Source organism: Vespula vulgaris, chromosome 19 (assembly GCF_905475345.1).
Source record: "Vespula vulgaris chromosome 19, iyVesVulg1.1, whole genome shotgun sequence".
Taxonomy (NCBI): Eukaryota; Metazoa; Arthropoda; class Insecta; order Hymenoptera; family Vespidae; genus Vespula; species Vespula vulgaris.
This window is the reverse complement of record NC_066604.1, coordinates 4,099,885-4,119,035: the sequence shown is the minus strand read 5'-3', so window position 1 is coordinate 4,119,035 and position 19,151 is coordinate 4,099,885. Positions and strand designations below refer to the sequence as shown.

General features: G+C 38.8%; 2 protein-coding genes across 3 annotated transcripts; both read left to right on the top strand.

Moving 5' to 3' along the window:
• The first annotated feature begins 250 nt into the window (after positions 1-250).
• LOC127070893 (uncharacterized) lies at positions 251-13,365 on the top strand. Of its 2 annotated transcripts, none has more exons than XM_051009443.1 (3): positions 251-9,470; positions 11,179-11,259; positions 12,023-13,365. In XM_051009443.1, the coding sequence occupies exons 1-3, from the start codon at positions 9,297-9,299 to the stop codon at positions 12,941-12,943; spliced, it is 1,176 nt and encodes a 391-aa protein (XP_050865400.1). In that variant the 5' UTR covers positions 251-9,296; the 3' UTR covers positions 12,944-13,365. The 2 variants fall into 2 exon arrangements, with proteins under 2 accessions (XP_050865400.1, XP_050865401.1); XM_051009444.1 differs by lacking the exon at positions 251-9,470 and adding an exon at positions 10,199-10,912 and having other exon boundaries at positions 12,023-13,363.
• Positions 13,366-13,475: 110 nt separating this feature from the next.
• LOC127070891 (delta-like protein 1) lies at positions 13,476-17,875 on the top strand. The gene is made up of 7 exons (XM_051009442.1): positions 13,476-13,888; positions 14,034-14,137; positions 14,266-14,422; positions 14,664-14,786; positions 14,962-15,092; positions 15,153-15,429; positions 15,510-17,875. Exons 1-7 carry the CDS (start codon positions 13,752-13,754, stop codon positions 15,820-15,822), a joined length of 1,242 nt encoding a protein of 413 aa, XP_050865399.1. The 5' UTR covers positions 13,476-13,751; the 3' UTR covers positions 15,823-17,875.
• The last annotated feature ends 1,276 nt before the right edge of the window (positions 17,876-19,151 follow it).

The window sequence follows — 19,151 nt, the reverse complement described above, 5'->3', positions numbered from 1 at the left end:
TTAGTAAAAAAAGGGAAAAAACAAACAATAGAAAAGATCAAATAGACAAAAGGCAATGTTGTCCGTCCAAAAAATAAAAGGAGAAAAAATTTTATATCCTCCAGTATGAAGATTATCGCGAAATGAAGAAAAGGAGAAAGGATTCTCGGCCAAATGTCTCTCGAGTTTCTTCTCGTTTCTTCTTCATGAAAAAAGAAAGGATGACGATGCTTAAGTACTCGGAGACGGATGGTGAAATTCGAGAATATAACTTTGCATTATCAGTTGGAGAAGTTTCGGAGTCTCGCGTCCTTGAAAGGAAAAAAGTCCAAACTCTGGTGCATCTTGACGAAGGAGCCAGGAAATGGCGTATAAGATAAACGTAGAACTTTTGATAACGCAGCCACTTCTTTGGCCATTATCTCCGACGTTACCTTCGAGCTCGACCATTGGATTTATTTTATTGCCGACGAAAGTTTATAAGAGAGAGTCGACTTTTAGCGAGATTTCCTTTCTTTCTTTTCATCCTTGTAATAATACTCATTCTTATTTCAAAGCTTTATAACCTTTGATATCATACGTTTTAAAGGAGCTTGATGTACGAGTATACACATTTTGTAAATAATTTTTTAATCGTGATACATCATAGTACAATACGGAATATAGTAATATATTATAATATAGATTATAAATGTGTGTATAAAACATATTTAGTATAGACTATAATATAGCAATATAGTGTTAGATAAGCAATAGATTTATATGTGTATATATATATATATATAGATCAAAAAATCATTTCGTATATTGAAATTAGAATCAAACTAAATATCGTGTCTTCGAGCGTGTCGCAAGGAAAGATTTGCCCGATAGGCATAGAGATGAAAAAGAAAGATAGATGGATAAAGAGAGTGATAGAGAGAGAGAGAGAGAGAGAGAGAGAGAGAGAGAGAGAGAATATATAAGCGTATATAAACGATAGGAGGAAAGCATCGAATTCGTTTTCATCCAAAGATCTTCGATTCCCCAAGCTCGAATAGAACGACAGGACACGGTAAACGTTTATCGTGAAGCATCTAAAAAGAGAGAAAGGGAGGAAAGAGAGAGAGGAAGGGGGTTAGGGAAGGGCAGAGGACGTTACACGGCGGTCCTCGAATATACCTTGTACCCCCTCATTTTTCGAGCGATTTGAAAGGACCACTACCTACCTACCTGCAGAGTCTGACCCACGAAAACTACAAAACGCGTTCTCCTCCTCTTCCTCTTCTACTACTTCTTCTTCTTCTTTCTTTTTCCATCTTTCTTTCAGCATCTTTCTCTACTCTCTCTCTCTCTCTCTCTCTCTCTCTCTCTCTCTCTCCCTCCCTCCCTCCCTCTCTCTTTTTCTTTCTCCTTTCTCATTCCTCGTCCACCAGCCGCGAACCTTCTTTTTTTTCTGCTCCGTGATCACGATCGAGCTTTAGAGGTATAATAGATTTAACAGTTTCCTTCGTAGGATATTGGTTTAAAGGGGGTAAAGAAATTTCTTCTTCGGTTCGTTTCACCTTCTCTATTCGACCTAGTTCCAAGTATCACGGCTGGACCAAGTTGATTTTTCTTCGGAAATTTGTCGCCGCCGAAGGGCCCTTCGTTTTACGACGTCCCTTTTTCAAGGATCCCTTGCAATCTCTCTCTCTCTCTATCTATCTATCCGTTGAACCAAGCAATAAGATAGATGCCGCTCTGGGCAATTTGAAGAATCACAGCGTCGTAACTCGAAAATAGCCGATTGATAATTCAGTGTGGGACTAATTAAGGCAGCAAGGGTCTTCGAATCTACAGGCCAAATTGTTTCCTAACGTTGAGATTCCCTCTCCCCTTCCACCTCTCTTAGGCTTACCGATCTCGAAACTAAATAACCTTGAGGGCCGAGACAGCTCGAAGAGGTCTTTTTGCGAAGGTGGAGTAGAAAATAACTGACAAAGGTATTTTGCTAGCTAATGAGCCGGCGAATCTGTCGAGGCTTTAACGTAATCATTTTTCTGATATATAACAGACATTTATTATTATTTCATGTAAGTCAAATTGCAAATGAGTTTTGAAAAATTCATTGACGTGCAATTAATTTTCTTAATAGATTTTAGGAATTAAAAAGAGAAAGGGAAGGATGTTTCGTAAAAATTTTATGAAATCACTCTCAAGATAGGTAATCAAACTACTGGAGGATTTACTCGTCGATTTATCTGAAAGTGCCACTTCGTAGCTACTCCAACGCGAGGATAACTGTCGTTATCGTACCGGCTGCTGCTGCTGTTGGCTCTCTTCAGGATTTTCAGAATCGTAGAGAGAAAGAGAGAGAGAGAGAGAGAGAGAGAGAGGAGACGTGTAGCCATGTGTTGCACGCGCGAGAAATCGGAAAACGCTTCCCGCGACCGTCGACATATGGCACGCGGCTAGACTTTATCTCGAGGAAAAAATACACTTTCAGAGGCGAGTCTTCTTCCGTGAGTCCTGGAAATATTGGACCTGCCGAAGAAAGGTTCCCTCCACCAATTTCTTTTTTTATTACTTTATGAGAAGAGATAAACTTTCTTTTACCATACTTTGATTTTTTTAGATTGTCCTATTCGCATATGTAAATATTTTAAGAAACTTACTAACATCTATTATAATACTTGTACAACGAATTGTATGTAAACTTAAATTGTTTGTGCCTACTATTAAGGAGAAAAATTTCTAGGGATCGACGATTTGATTCGTGATGCACAAACGCTTTAAACAAGATGCGATCACGTATAGGCGATAATTAAACCAACGATAAGATAGAAAAAAGATTATACGGAATGGGGGAGGAAGAGAGAAAGTATCTCGTAGTAGACCGCAAAGGATCATAAAGTAAAGAAAATTTTCTTCGTTTCTCTCCTTCACCCTTGACTATTACTTAATTTACATCTCAGTGGTTACCCACGAGGATGCTTGCGGTTCATCCGAAGATGTTTTTGTAGCTTTCGTGTACTTTACGAGTTGTACGCTCGAGACTTATCTTTCAACGGCAATTACTCGTCTCGGCTCCAAGCAGTTTCTAAAACGACTTCGTATAAAGAATAATGGACGTTCGTGCAGGTATCGGTCATTAGCTGTTGTACGTTCTATCGTCGATGGACCGACGCCAAGAAACACCAAGAAACACGTGCATGAAATTAACCACGAAAATATCAAATGCTTCGTGTATAGTCATCTCGCGTGCATACAGTTAAAAAATAAAAAATAAGAAAGGACGGGATAATATCGTGCAAATTACTTTGATTTTGTCGTATGAAAAAGAAAAATTCAACTTTGGCTATAGACAAAAAATCCATTTTTGTGAAGCATGGAAATAATTTATTATTTATCTAACAAGTAGATATCGTTTATTAATCACGTTTAATAAATTTGTTAGAGCTGAAAAATTCAGCTAACAAATTAAAAAATCAGGGAAGATCGATGTGTCGTAAAAGAGAAAAATGGAAAATTTTTCAGAAGAATTCATCCACGGTGAATTTGAAGATACTCTATCCTAGAAACTCATAAGATATAATCCAAAAGAAAATATCATAAAATTCGCATAAATTGCTCGGAGGCGATCATTATACTTCGCTTTACAACATTCATAATACGTAAATAACAACGTTGGAGAATCCTGTGGGGGCGTCTTGATTCCACCCCAAGCGTTTAGCATATTTTATAAAAGGGGATAGGAGAAAAATGAAGTAAATAGAAATGAAAAAAAGGAACGAAGACGTGAGGGAGTGAGAGAGAAAGGATGCTCGCTCTCGCTCTCGAATTAAAAATCAAGTATTATGATATTAGCTTGAGAGAGAAAAGATGAAGTAGAAAAGGAAGAAGAGGAAAAAGAAGAAGAAGAAGAAGAAGAAGAAGAAGAAGAAAAGCTGGACCATCGAGCAATTTTCGGGCAATTTTGTGGCCGACCGCCTTTCCCGCTGCTCCTCCTCATCCTCCCCATCCTTCTCATGCTCCTTCGAGGCTCACCGAAGGGAAAGGAAATAATGACCAACGCCGTCGGCGACCATATGGTCGTGCGCAACGAAATGCTTCGAGCGAGACGCCAAACGTTCTGCCTGTTAAGCATTGACGTACTCCAGATACCGCAGCGTCAGCCTCTTCCGGATGATCGATCGAAACGATCTAGGAAACAAAGAGAAATACTTCTGTCTTATTCGATATTCTATAAATAGATCGTTCTTGGAAAATTCGCTTTTGTTGTTTTGTGAATTTTCTACAATTTTTGATCTTGTTTTTTCTCAAGATTAGAATATCGTTTTCACAAGACAGATCTTTACGAATTTATTAACGTTTATGTACGAGTAATATTATTTTTTGAGACGTTTTAAAAACAGTAGTCGTAAGTATGAATAAATTATTTGAAGATTATCGATCTATAATGTGATTGCTTTGATAGATTTCAGTCATTTTATCGATGACAAGTAGAAATGTAATTGATGAATCGATAACAAAAATTGTATACATTTTATTACTCTTTCACAAAAAGAATTTTTTTTTTAATACTTCGTAAACCACACTAATTTCTCTAAAAGGTATTCGACTGACGCTATCTATCTCTTTTTTTTTTGACTAGTATAACTCAGAGTGACTTGGAAGCGTTCGAAAAGTGAAAACTCGAGGATCGTTCTTGGGTGTCAAACAATTAGGAAGTCCGAAGGTATGCCGCAACAAAAGAAAGAAGGAGAATAAGAAAAGCTACTGTAAATTAAACAACGTGTCTACCCCAACTATTGACAAAGAGAAAAAAACCAAGAAGGAAAGTTCTTCTTGCCACGAACCCATGGTTTCGTTCTAGCCACTATTCGAGAGGGGCAAAGAGAGAAAGAAAACCATTAGATTTACAAGGAGGCAACTGTTCAAAAAGAAAAATTTTAACTTCAGTGGAGATAGAAATTTTTGAATCGTAAATGAAAAAGGAAAAGACAACGACTTGGGATTTCGTACGATTCGTAAAGAGCAAAGTTTATTTCAATTATGAATACGACCAACAATTCGTTTGTTATACATTAAATGTTATACATTATGACTTAAAATTATTTATCACTTAAATATGATAGCATAGATTTGTATGGATTTATAGAACAGAATCTTAAAGGCATTTAGACGAATCGAAACAAAGTATTCTTGAGAAATCCTGTTGCAATATATATATATATATATGTATGTATGTATGTATGTATATATAGATACACACACACACATAATCTGAGATGTAGAAGAATGAGAAGAGAAGGAACCTTGAAAGCAGCATCCTCTGCCTTCGTCTGGTAATAAATCCTGCTTTTGGAGAATTTGTCAAGTTAGAGGGTATCGTTGGATACAGAAGAGAGAAAGAAGAGGACACGTAAAAAGGATCTTAGATGTTCAATAGCGATTCGGAAATCTTCTGGTTACCACCTGTCCCCCTCAAGGGAATCGTTTAGAGAAAAATTTTCTTTCTTTTTCTATTCTTCTTCTTTGCTAAAAGTTTTTCATGGAAGAGAAAAAGAGAGACAGGATTTAATGGTAAGAATGAAAATTTGTCACCGCGGCACATTTGACGCGAGAAAAGCGAAGAGAGAGAGAGGGAGGGAGAAAGAGAGGGAGACCGAGCTATTTTGTAAAAGGACAGAATTTTCTGCTTTGTTAGATACTTTTAAAAAGTGAAAGTAGAAGGTATCGTTCGTGAAAATGTGCCCAGACAAATTATTTTCCTAGGATTATCCATAATCGATTTTGCGCCAGCTTTCGTGTCAGTCTTCTGTAAAAAGTTCGTTTTTTTGTTAGGCTGAAACTTTCGATTAGGTTGATCGATAAGTTTCGATATTTTCTGCGAAATTCTTATTACGTATTACAACGTTTGTTGAATTGTTTTTATGGTTCGTATAACAATAATTTTATTAATATATTTTTTTTGGATTGTTGTTATTTTAAAGTTCATTCTTTTATTCGTGGATTAAAATTGCAATGATATTTATCTTCATCTCTTCGAGGTCTCGTATTTTGTTGTTATTCCAATCTTTTTCTACATTTCTTTTCTTAATTTTATTTTTATCCAAAAGCATCGTAGCTAATAATCTTCTTTTCCTCGCCGGATCTTTCTGAAGAATTCCGACTCGTAGGACGAAAGAAAATATTGTTTCTACTTTTATCTTGAGCACAGAATATCCAGTTTCACGCGAGGAATAGTCGTACGTGGACGGAAGAACAAAAGAGAAGATCTTCGAGAAGAAAACGCGGACAGAATTTCAAATCATTAAACGGAAAGAGACGAAGAAAGAGAAAGAACAAATGTCCAGAAGATTTTTTTCCTTCGATATGATGAGAAAGAAAGAGAAAGAAACTAGAATGAAAGAAGATGGACGCGATCTTACGGAAAACCGAGAGCACGTAATCCTTCGTGGCGAGGATTACGATCGATAAACAAGAACGCTTACGAGTGGAGGAGACTCGTGAATACACAGAGGCGGGTCGTGCGAGAGATCTTACGAGATGATAGGAGAGAAAGAAAGGGAGAGGGCGAGAGAGAGAGAGAGAGAGGAATGCGTGGACAGACAAACCGTTCCGGATTATGGATCCTACGAAAACACCTCACACCTCTCGTTTCTACAACGAAATCCCTTCAGAGAGGATTTTGACGGGTCCGAAAATTCTAAGCAGCACAAACACTTGCATCGTTTTCGAGCAAACCGAGCGAACAACAATCTCTCATGTTTCATTCATGTGTGATATTATAATTGTATCATGGAATTTCTTTTTTTAGTAACGCATTACGTTTATGATTTCGGTTTGGACGGATTTCATTCCTATTTTATAACGAAATTTGATTAAAAACATTATTTACTTAAATGTAGCATTGGTAAAGAAATTTTAGACAATTTTCGAAGAAATCGTGTCCCAAGAATCCTTCGTATATCATTCCTAAACGATAAATAATTCATATCGCTGTTCTCGAAATAGAGTGGATCCTTCGAAGATCGATGAGGTGGGCCGTTATCCTAAAGCTTCGGGAAATCTCTATCTAAGTTTATTGAATATATAGAATAGAATCGCATAGCCCTTTTGCATAGGGGATCGAGCGTCTCTAGGGATTCCCTTTCACGATCGGGATAAATTTCCTCGAATCACGTGACAACGCGTGCCAGATACATTTATCGTGAACAATAGGAATATTGCAATCCGAATAGTAAATATTTAATTTTGGTCTTGATCAAAAGATAAAATCCCGTGTGAAAGAATGATTTCGTACTTATTTATGTTAACAATAAATTTTACAAATACTCTATCTTAACTTTCAATTTGTTCGAATTATTGCCTATATTTAAAGACGGTACAAGTAACAAGAGTACAGAACGAACATAGCGTCGACATTTCTAATTCTCTTTCTCATAAAATTACTATTGATTTCAAAAATACAAAGAGTTAACCATTAACCAAATGATAATTCCAAGCAATTCATAGGAATAAGTAGATAGAAAAAAAGATGGAAGCGCTAACGTGAAACATCTAACGTGACGGAACAGAGTAGCAGAGTCCAGGTGTGAGAAAAACTCTGGCACAATAAAATGTCATTCTCCATAGAAGTTTGTAGATCCAAACTGAGCGCCACCCCTAAACGTAGCCTAGATGAATGGATCTCTATTCGGTAGGCCTTTTTCTATTGCCACCGGGCATAAACCGGCCGTTTCAAAGTCTACGTCTCCTCTCCCTCCTCCCCCTCCCCCTCACTCTCTCTCTCTGTCTTTTCATATAGGGATGAAACTCGGCTCGTTTAACGTCACGTATATTTCACCCCACAATCAGGCAGCGAGACAAATACCCTTATTTGTACACATCCTGTGCATTGTAACGTAGAACGGAGCACCCAGAGAATTCGACTTCCGGTTGAATATGTATTTCTATCCTTTTCTCTCTTCTTCTATGCTTTCCAAACCTTTATTTTCGGAAGCTGGGTGGAGCAGAGTATCCCTGGACCATTTTATCGTTCTCTAGAATTTCGATCATTCGATCTTACGTATATCTTTTTTTATTTTCTTTTTCCTTTCTTTTTTTCAGAAATTTTCCAAACCCCGGATGTTAAATGAGTATGTAGGCGTTTTTAGATGCTAAATTTGCTTAAATATTTAAAATATGAGAAAACAGACCTTTTCCTGCTTGTCATCTTAAAAGAAAGAAGTGAGACGATTAGGGACTAGCTTGCGTTTTAACCGTAGTGAAATTCTAACAGCTTTCTCCTAGTTTCTAAGGATTAGCACGTTGAAAGACGACCTTTTTAGCATTCTAGAACTCTCTCTCTCTCTTTCTAAGTTTGCTTTAGAACTTATTATACACACACACACACACACACACACACATACATATATATGACGTTTTCGATGATTCAGAATGACTTCGTGTTTCGTATTTCGTTTGGTTTCTTTGTTACGGGGAAACGATTTTTGTTGTTGAAATCAAGAACTTTAAAAGAGAATAAAATGCGTAGAAAAAGAATGAAAATTAGTATCGTGAAATTTGCAGTTTTTTGTTAGGTTTTTACTTTTGTATCTGGAAGAAATAAAATTTCTGGACCATATGTTGGAACTTGTAGATAATTGTAGGGAGAAACGTATGTTCATAGTACGAGGGTATTAGGAGACTTTTTTCGACTCATACTGAAGATAAATAGGAAATTAGATTTAAGAAAAAAAAAGAAAAAAGCAAAAAGGAAAATGAATTCCGATGGTATGAAAATAAAAATTCACGATATGTGCCTTAAAAAAGAACGTATATTCCATCAATATATAGTGTTAAAAGGATACGTATGAAAAGAGGAAAAAAAATAATCTATATTAATATTGTGTTTGGAAAAATCAGTTTAGATTTTTTTTTAAATTAAACATTTTCGAAAACGACTTTTACAACAGAGAATTGCACGTTACTAGTTAAGAATTCTGTAACAGTTTTATTCCAGTAGTATAGGAGGAAAAAATAATGTAGCCTTAGGGAGAACATTGGGATAGGTACGGTCTGACTGTACAGTACGGTCAACCATATGCCGAGGGACGAGTTCAGGCTAGAAATAATTATAAGGGATGCTATAGGAGTCTGCGAAGGGTGGGGGAGTGAAAATGGAAGTAGTGGGGAGGTCGTAGCCTACATAAGGAAGCTTCCAACGATGGAAGGGTCGCAGTTGGATGAAATTTTTCAAGGGTATCGTATCTTCCTAATCCAAACGTATTTTTACAGATTCGTATCTTTCGAGCTCGCGATCTCGTTAGAAATATACCGAGTGTGAGATCAAACAAATTTGTCTCAACATGGGAAACGTTTCGTGGCTGATAATTCTAAGTTTGTGCGCGAGTCTCGTTTATTGTCTGGACCTTGGTCCGGTCGTCAGGATCGCACAGTGTAGATCACAGTGTCTTAGAAGATATAGCACCGATGGAACGTGCGATTGGTTCTCCAGTCGACCGGAAACCGTTTGCAGCGAGGTAATAGAGATAATACTTTTTTTTTATCGGATACATGTATAATTTTCGTAAATTCATACGAGAAATTCGAAGTAAAGTGAAATTTGATAGAGCTATGTCTTTCGTTAACGAGAACGATCCGTCAGCGTCCGCGTGATAAAATTAGATTATCTCAAAGAAAATAAAAGTAACTCCGTAACACGAGTTTTTCACGTTTTAAGCCGAACTTCATTTCTCTTATTTACGAAACAGATCCAAATTCGTTTATCTCATAGAGAAAATAGGATGTCTAATTAAAAATAAAACGAAAGGAAAACTATTTCGAAAGCGTTATAACGAAAAAGTACTTACTTCTCGATCGTGTTTGAAATCGAATAGGGGATCTCTCGAAAGGACTATAAATCTTTTGGTGTTCGGTTTTATGGGGCGCCATGGAAAATCATGGTGGTCCCAAGACTCTCCCTTATTTTTAGTCGGGATAGTCATTGTTCCCCTATCGATGAGCAGATGGAAATCTCGATTAACGAAGGGCTCGTACAATAATAGAAAATATAGTCAACAATCTGATATACCGATCGATACGGTTTGATAACACTCATCGAACGTTATCGCGAATTATTACCTTCATCTATAAATAAAACTATTCTTTCTATCTCTCTTTCGAATCGAAAGAATAAAAGAAGGAAGAAAGAGGGTGAGAGGGAGAGGAGGAGGAAGATGTCTGAGGGCGTTCATTAATTTCGAAGAAATCGATGTTGCCGTGCGTGCTCGCACGCGTTAAGAGGGTGCGACGACGGCGATCCATTTATACTAAAGCAGGAAGAAAAGGAAGGGTTCTGCATTGGAATAACAATCGTAACGAAGAACGAAGAAAGCGATGCTTTAACGAGGGACACCTACCCCTAAAACGCCCCCATAACGACGATTATCTCGCCTTCCTTGCCAATTTTCACGGCTTCTTTTCTTCGTTACGCCCTTCCGAAAATTGTTAATGGCTTTCACTTCTCAACCCGAAAAGATATTTCGTTTGTATAAATATCTGTTAAAAATATTCATGGCGGAAAGCAGTATATAAACGAATAGATCACCTATATTGTATATAATCCGAGTATTGCGGTAATAGTAATTGCGGTAAAAATATCGTAATATTTTGTAACGATATTTCTAATATTTTTACGATAGTATTACGATGCCATGATATATCAAGTAGTATAGAAAGTTTATAGTAAATAGATACTAGTAGACAATTCCATTACAATCGCGATACCTTTCATAAACATTCTCGATACGAAATAACAAAGAGAGAGGGTGAGGAGGAAAAAGAGTCTATATCGTTTTCTACGAAGAGTTCAAAGTCGTCTTAGCGAGGGAAGAGGAACGTTCGGAGAGGAAAGAAATCGAGGAGAGAGGGTACCCCAATAAATATAAAGACAACAACGACAGTGCCTGTTATGCTGAAACAGGTTGGAGCTAATTCGAGCTACCTTCCCTCTTCTCCTCGTCCTTCTCCCCGATCCTTCCCTCTCGATTTCGTCCTCCCTTTCCTCCACAACAGCAACGCCGCCGATTCAATGGCCTGCCTCCTTCGAGGCTTCTTATTTCTTTCTTTCCTTCTTCAGGATTCTTCTACCTTACTCTTCTTCTTACATTAGCTGTGTTAGGGCTTTTTGCTTGCACGAGAGCCGATCTTCTCTCCAACAACACACTCTCTTATTTTTCTCTGTTACAGTGCTGGCAAAATTGCGAGGCCGTGGAAAAACGATGGGAGGAAACTAGTAAAACTATTTGCGAAGGCGATCGCTATGCTCAAGTATGCGTTTTTTCTTTTTCCTTTTTTTTTCTCATTTACTCCGACGTACTCAACGGATTGTCCGGCTTTGAAGCGAACTTGAACAATTTTTGTGGAAAAGAGAGAGAGAGAGAGAGAGAGAGAGAGAAAAGAAGAAAGAAAGGAAATTGTTAGGGCTGCGATGGCCAATGAAGTGAAAAAAGATCTCTCATGCTTGTCAAAAATAATCCCACGGGATCTAAGGGGAAAAAGGATCGTAGTTAGTAGATCCCTAGTTCGTTGGAATCTAAGAATCCTTCGATCTTCCGAAAAATAGGCCGAGAGGGCCCGGTTCGTTTGAGCATTTAGTCTCGTACACCTAGAATCCTTAGAAGCGTCTCTACCTGTCGATTTTCACGGAAGATCGAGCAAGCTTGGATAGAAAATCGTCTACGAGAGAAAGATGAAAATCTCTGGCAGAGAGCTTAGTCCTTTCTTTTTCTCTCTTTTTTTTTTCTCTAATCTCTTTTTCCGTTACCTCGAATACGAAAACTTTTGCAAAATTGTCATATTTCTTAGCGCATGATTTAGAGTTTCGTTTAAAATTTTTTTTAAAGAGGAAACGTTTTTCCGTCCAAACATAATAGAATTTATTACGTCATTACCATTATTTTTTTATTTACGAATCAGATCGTTGCGCGCGTAGTAAGGGCCAGGCGATATTTTGTAATTTCACGACCGTGTTAATATTAAAAAATTGAGAAATTTGGTCCCTACGAACAATTATATCGTATCGCAATTACAGTGTCCAGCTTGCCAGACAGCATGTACCTACCGAAAAACGAGAGTAGCAGAAAAGTATATGCCCTCGATGTTACCGGCACCAAGGAAGGGTCCGGTAAACTTGGACAATTTCGACGTGGCCATAGTTATGCGAAAGGTACATAAACAATGGAAAGACACGGGTTATTACCCAGGGGGTAGAGTACCGAATCTCCGACCGGACACTTGGATCATCGTTGTCACGGAACAAGGTATGAAGCAATACAGTTGGCAAGAGTGGGTGCCCACTTTGGAGAGTTTGAAGGAAGGACTGTTATACGAGGCTACTGTGTCGTGGAGAGACGTATCGACTCAGCTGAGAAGGCAACAGGATCTTGAACAAAAGAGATTCAACGACAGAGTAAGACAGTTCTTCCTTGAAAAATACGGTGAGAAAGTTTTAACAGAATGGAGGAGTCAAGAGGATTCACAAATTTCCGAAGAAGTGTTTAGGAGATTTTTCTTCAGAAGGAAGGACGAACGTAACGACGAAGTTCTCGATACCGACGGTAGTCCATCGACCAATGGCAACTCGTTCGAAGATTTAGCCGTCGAGAAAGACGAGTCCTCGAAGAAAAAGGAATCGTATATAGTATCCTGGGAACCAGAAACTGGAGGTCTCATCGGTAACCAAGTAACGGATTCTAACTCGGTTCAAATCTCCCTTTTTCCTGGCACTAAGTATCTCGTTAGGATAGCATCGAACGAGGGTCCCGGTAGTTTCCCTATCGAGGTTGATACCAGGCCAGGTTCCATCCAAGTCAAACGAGTGAAGAGAAATTTCCAAGATTTCTATCCCTGGGACGTCTACGCTGCCTGTATCGCCGCCGCGATCATAATCTTTGCTATCGCCGTCGTAAAGTTTTTAAGAAGGAAGAAGAAGGTGAACGTCGAGGACGTTTAAGTGTAGTAATTTTGTCATTGCTCAGGGTTTGATCGGGCCCAGTTGATTATTGTCGCCGACGAGACAATAACGTACTTGAGATATTTAAGTGTCGTGTGTCTTGTCGTTAGCGAACAAGTAGATCATACGATAGACCGCAGTGAACGTACAAATATCACACTCAGGAAATTTAGAATAGAGAAACGAGATATTTTTTTACGTCGCAGATTATAATAGATAATGAATTGAAGCTTGCAACGAACAGACTGTATAAAAGAGTTCCTATGACGTAGAGATCTGGCACTCGTCGTCAGTGCATCAAGTTGTGTATTTATTTGTACATAATCAATAGAATTATCGTGTAAATAATTTTAGAAATATAAAAATTTGGACTGTATGTTTAAGATTCTAACGATGTAAGAAATTATTATATGAGAAATTTGTAATTATCTTTATTTATAAAAGATATAAACGAAAAAATACATGTAATTATATCGGAACGATCGTAAAAATTGATCTTGAGAAAAATTCATATCGCCGTTGAAGCCGGCGAATTACCCGATCCTACTAGGATAGATCAAAGAGGACGATAAACGTTTTCATCCAGGATCGTCGAGCGAGTTCATTGACCCTTCCTGAACGAATAGTAGTAAAACCCAGCGGAGTCGACGACACGCTTCATGTAGAGATAGACGCGCGCACATTCGTACGACAACGGACACACGCTTACTCTTAGGAAAGTATGCCGTGACCTCGAACAAGGTCCCGTTATCCAAGGCAAAGCCTTGATCGTCTTCGTCCTCAGTCTTGACTCGGTAGTCAAGCAAAGATGCTACCTCCTATTCTTGCTTGTTTGAGCCTCTTTATCGGTCACCGTGAACTCGTTCCTATGAACAATGGAATTGCCATAGGGACAACGACTATTTTCGGACTCGTGTTGCCTTTTGGTTTTGCTGCTGGGCCTAGGTACGTTCGAAACGTTTCTAACAGTTACTTTCTACTTGTTGAAGAGAGAGAGAGAGAGAGAGAGAGAGAGAGAGGAAATATAGGGAGATTAGGGTTGTACAGTGTGGTCCGTGAAAATACTTTTAAATGTTTATATTAATTAAAGATACGTTCCAAAATGGAAGAAACAAGCTTGCGAGATTCCAGCGTCGCAGCATCCAAATTCTCATTACGTTTGTGACGAAGCTGGTGAAGTGAAATGTTTGCTAGGTAAGTCATTATTTTTAAATAAATAAAAATGTGTAGGATATATTTCGATGGGTCTGACATAACGAACGATAGGATCGATCGTTCGGATATATCGCTCGTTTTTAATTTATCGATTCAATCGCAAATAGGTTGGACCGGTGATCTTTGTGACGTACCAATCTGTCGAAAAGGCTGCGATCCCCTTCAAGGTTTCTGTCGACGTCCGGGTGAATGCAGGTGCAAGATCGGATTCTACGGCGAGCTATGCGACAAATGCGTGGCTCTACCTGGTTGCCAGCATGGAAGGTAAACCCGCAGACGTAAATTGCACACTTGTCTGAACTTTTTTTTTTTAAATGACATTATTAAATGACACGCCGAATGATCCATCCTAATAAGCAGCATCTTTCGCTTTATAACGGACAATCGCAGAAATGAAATACCTCGTTGACGCCTCGTGCTGTCGATTTTAACAACGATAACGATCGATGACCGTCGATCGGGAAAGTAACTTCTCTTTCTAACGACGATCGATCGACCTTCTTAGGTGTAACGTGAGTTTCGAGTGTGCCTGCGATCCCGGATGGAAAGGATTGTTCTGTTCCGAACCGATTTGCGCGCAGGATTGTCTACCGAGTCAAGGATATTGTAACAAGCCAGGAGAGTGCAGGTATATTCTACCGTATCATCGATCATTTTCCGTTGGTAATGAAGGTAACCTGCCATATCAGGCGAAGTCAAATATTTTTCAATGACTCGGTTTGCCCAGGCAAATGTTTAACGTTGACGAGGTATACAAAAGCGACGGTTGAAAAATAAATATTATTCATGAAAGTTTGATGTAGGTGCCGGTTAGGCTGGCAAGGACCAAGATGCAAACAGTGCGCTGTTTTACCAGGATGCGTTCATGGAACTTGTCAAGGGCCACTGGAATGTCGATGCGAGCCTGGCTGGACCGGACTATTGTGTCAAACGCGTGAGTGATCTTTTTAATAATATCCATTCGTGTTCTCAAGATTATTTTCCCTTCGCACAGCCATCTGCGCAGCAGGATGTAGCAAGGAACACGGTGGATGTCGTCGGCCTGATACCTGCAGGTGTCGTGTCGGTTGGAGAGGTAAAAATTGTACCGAATGCGTGCCATATCCAGGATGTCTACACGGATCCTGCAAAAGACCATGGGAATGTAGATGCGAATCTGGCTGGTCCGGTGATCTTTGCGACGAGAAATTAACTTATTGCGAGGATCATTCCGATGTCTGTCGAAATAACGGGACTTGCGTTAGCATGACACCGGAAGACGGTGATTATAGGTATAATCGATATTATACGACTTTATTTATATCGTCTTTTCAATGTCGTTGGAATTAAACATATAATTTGATATAAACAGGTGTATTTGTCCGATCGGTTACATGGGCCGTCAATGTCAAATTAAAACGACGGTGCCGTCCACCGAATTGACACCTCCGATGCCGGATCCGGGATCAAATTCGCCGATCGATCCGCAAAGTGCATCGGTCGAATCTGAGCCCGTTGAAAATGAAAATGTCAGCGAGGAAACGGAAACTGCCGAACCGCTAGGCCCGATAGCGATCACCGATCCACCTTCGACCATTGATCCATCAGCAACAGCGGGAAAATGGCCGACCGAGCCGCCAACCGATTCACCATCGACCGAAGACGATGAAGAAAACGAGACGTGAAGCTCCTCGCTTTTGTCTTTTCATTTATTTATTTATTTATTTATTTATTCTTTTATTTAATCGTTCGTTCTCTCCGAGTTCTCTCTGCAATGACTAAACAAATACATGTTTAGATCTATATGTCTACACATAAAACTTTATGCAGGTAGTATAAGCGCAATATAAGCTTTGTTCGAATGACCGTTCGGTAAACTGCGTGGGCGACGCGCGAGATCGTTCGAAGATTTTCCGCGTCCGCGATCGCTTTCTCGAAATCCCCTTGCATCGCGGATCACGATCGTTACTTTATCTTCGGTGGCTAGCTTCGACGTAAATGGTACATACATGTATGGTATCCAAAGGGGTACAACGCGCTGCAACGTTCGCCGTCACGCTTCGACGATCACGCTCTGCCGATTTACCGATACGTACGTAGTCAACCTATACCTATAGGGTGGTACATTTCGATGAATACGCTTCAGTATTTCATTTCATTCGTCAAATTTAAAATGGTCACTCGGAAAAGCAGAAATCTGACCGTTTTAAAACTCGCCGTATAAACTTTTTTAAGCGTTTTCCTTTTGTATCTTGACGAAGGGAGAAAGAGAAAAAGAAAAGGTATAAACTCGAGTTATATCCATCGTGTATCAACAATTCGTTAATTTGATAAAATTATTCCACAAGTATAAAATTTTATATTTTTACAAAAGTGGATATGTGATGTATTAGAGAATTCCAACTTAAAAATGTGCCACCCAATATAATCCAAGCGTGCATCCAGATCTCGCTACCCACGTAATCCTATCGACTTACGTAACACTTTTAACCAAGTCGTGCTGGCACACCATGGTGCCGGTAATCGGAGCAGAGGACCAGGCGCCTCTCCTCTTTCACCAGACTGGAATTGCTGCTTTCCACGCCCGAATAACGAGCGACGCCGAAGAATTAATGGCCACCTTGTTTATAACTGGAGCAATTTTTTCTCGAGTTAAGTCCTGATAATGTAATACTCTTGGACTTTCTTAAACACTCGAGATCGTCGTTATTTATTCAGGAAAATTAAGACCAAGAAAACCATCGAGAGGAAAATTATTATTTTGAAATTTCACCTACGCTAAGAATTTTTCCCTTTCTTAATATCAACACGATGTTTCATTTAATGAAATTAAAATTTCATTTTATAACCGTTGATTAAACGCGGAGAAAGCTCGAATATTCTTGAGTGACCCGAAACGATAACGTTTACCTCATTTATTTGGATTATGCGTTCTATTACGTGGAATAATGAGCCGATAAAACAAGATCGTTTGATAGTCCCGGTACTCGATACACGCGAGATACCGGTTATGGCGTCGTTTTATCGATCGACCGCCAAGCATGCCAATGAGAATTCATTTCGCTTCCGCTTTCGCGAAGGAACGATGGAGATTGATCGTTCGACCGAGAACGAAATAAACGGTCTTGCCCGATCATAGGATTCACGAGATAGCGATATTCCAGTCGTAATTTTATGGTACGTCGCATTTCGATCGATCATCGGACCACTGTTAGAAAGAAAAATGAAAACAGAAATAAAAATGTGAAGATGGACCGACACCTATAGAACGTTGAATCGTTGATGATCTTCCACGGAAAATTAATTTATGAGCAAAATATAAAAAATGTATTTATCATTATAGATATAAAAGGAAAAGTGGAAAGTGCATCGATCGATAACGCGAACCGATTGGTTACTTCTAGAGCGAAACGACCTAGTTTCTATAACACTCGTCTAACGAATAACGACACACATTACGTATTACGTATGTATCGGAAAGCGAAGAACGCGTATGCAAGGAATGCATATATAAATACGCGTATACCTACGTACGTATATGCACATACCTACATCTCGAACATTCAAACACCTTCCCTTCGAATATCTCCTTCGAGATGGCAACGTGAGAAATCGACTTTCGATACTAAACACCCATAGCGCATTCGAATTGGTTAGGAAAAAAAAGGAATATTAAAAATATATAAAAATTAGTACAAACGTGTTTGTATATTTATAGTCAATTCCAATAGGATTCCAACATTGTTTTTTTTTTATATTTTACGAGATGTCACGATATCGTGAGAGAGAGAGAGAGAGGCAGGGAGAGGGAGGGAGGGAGAGAGAGGACATTACAAGTCGATTTCCCTTTCGATCGGCTCGCCCTTCGAATTCCAGCAGATCCCCCCTCTCTGTCGATCTTTACCCTCACTTTTAGATCGATTAACGAACATAGTGAAAATCTACACAACTTCCAGCGACATTGGAACACGAGCGACGGAGGAGTAACCGTGAGATCTAGACTTACCTTTCGATCGATCGAAATCGAATTAATAGAATGCTCGAGCTTGGGAAATTTGCTCTTATGTCGTACCCATTATTTACGAGAAGCTGCATCGCGTATCGCTACCTTTTATCTGGGACAATCGTAAAAAAGGGAGAGGGAGAGAGCGTGAGGATTAGCATCGAAAGTAAGAGAGGATACAAGGTAAACTAGGATAAAAGAGGCTTGCGTCTGAACGAACGTGTTTATTATTAGATCAATGATAATTAGCGTTGCTCTCTTTTATGGATAAACGTGATCTATTTATGCCGATGATAAAAGTATAGATATATATCTACTTTTTCTTCCAATTAAAACGAACAAATGAAAATTCGTATATATCGACGCGAACGTATAGATCTTTCCTACGTTTGAACTCGATATTTATTGATATTAATGGAGTCACGGATTGAAAAAAAAAAATTTAACGATAAAAAGAGACTTAGCAAGTTTGAATCCATTAAAGTTTACCGAGAGCAATTGCGTAGAGCCTTCCGCCGCGTTCAGGCAATATTAAAATGGCATGACTCTTGCAATATACCAGTTTTAATGCAACGACTCGACGATTATTATCATTATCCTAACGAGAGCTTATGTATTATATCGATTTATAGATAACTACCGGATAAAACGTTGTTGTTGAATTATTTCATCGTTCATAAATGTTGTTTAGAATTCAGCAACTCTTCGATTACACTCTCATGTCTTCTCGTGATATCGATTACTATCGTATTAGAATCTTACTAACGTGAGAGAATGGAAAGTAAAGGGACGCCGCGATAAAACAGAGCGCAACGAATTGGAACGGAACGATTCTAACAATAAATACGGATTCGATTAATCGCAACAAACGAGAAAAGGGTAAAAAATTAAAAACAATATCTTCGATAATTCAACGAGCTAATAAAATTTCGAAATAAACGAATACGTCGATTCGATGAATCGGATCGAGTCAAAAGTCAAAGTTTCATTTTTTAAAAGTCTAATCTAATT

Bases quoted from the DNA above. Each gene is read 5' to 3' on its own strand.
- LOC127070893 (XM_051009443.1), top strand. From the start codon at position 9,297: ATGGGAAACGTTTCGTGGCTGATAATTCTAAGTTTGTGCGCGAGTCTC. The intron at 9,471-11,178 runs GTAATAGAGATA...TCTCTGTTACAG, and splicing joins CGGAAACCGTTTGCAGCGAG to TGCTGGCAAAATTGCGAGGC. The intron at 11,260-12,022 runs GTATGCGTTTTT...TCGCAATTACAG, and splicing joins AAGGCGATCGCTATGCTCAA to TGTCCAGCTTGCCAGACAGC.
- LOC127070891 (XM_051009442.1), top strand. From the start codon at position 13,752: ATGCTACCTCCTATTCTTGCTTGTTTGAGCCTCTTTATCGGTCACCGT. The intron at 14,138-14,265 runs GTAAGTCATTAT...AATCGCAAATAG, and splicing joins TGAAGTGAAATGTTTGCTAG to GTTGGACCGGTGATCTTTGT. The intron at 14,787-14,961 runs GTATATTCTACC...AGTTTGATGTAG, and splicing joins AACAAGCCAGGAGAGTGCAG to GTGCCGGTTAGGCTGGCAAG.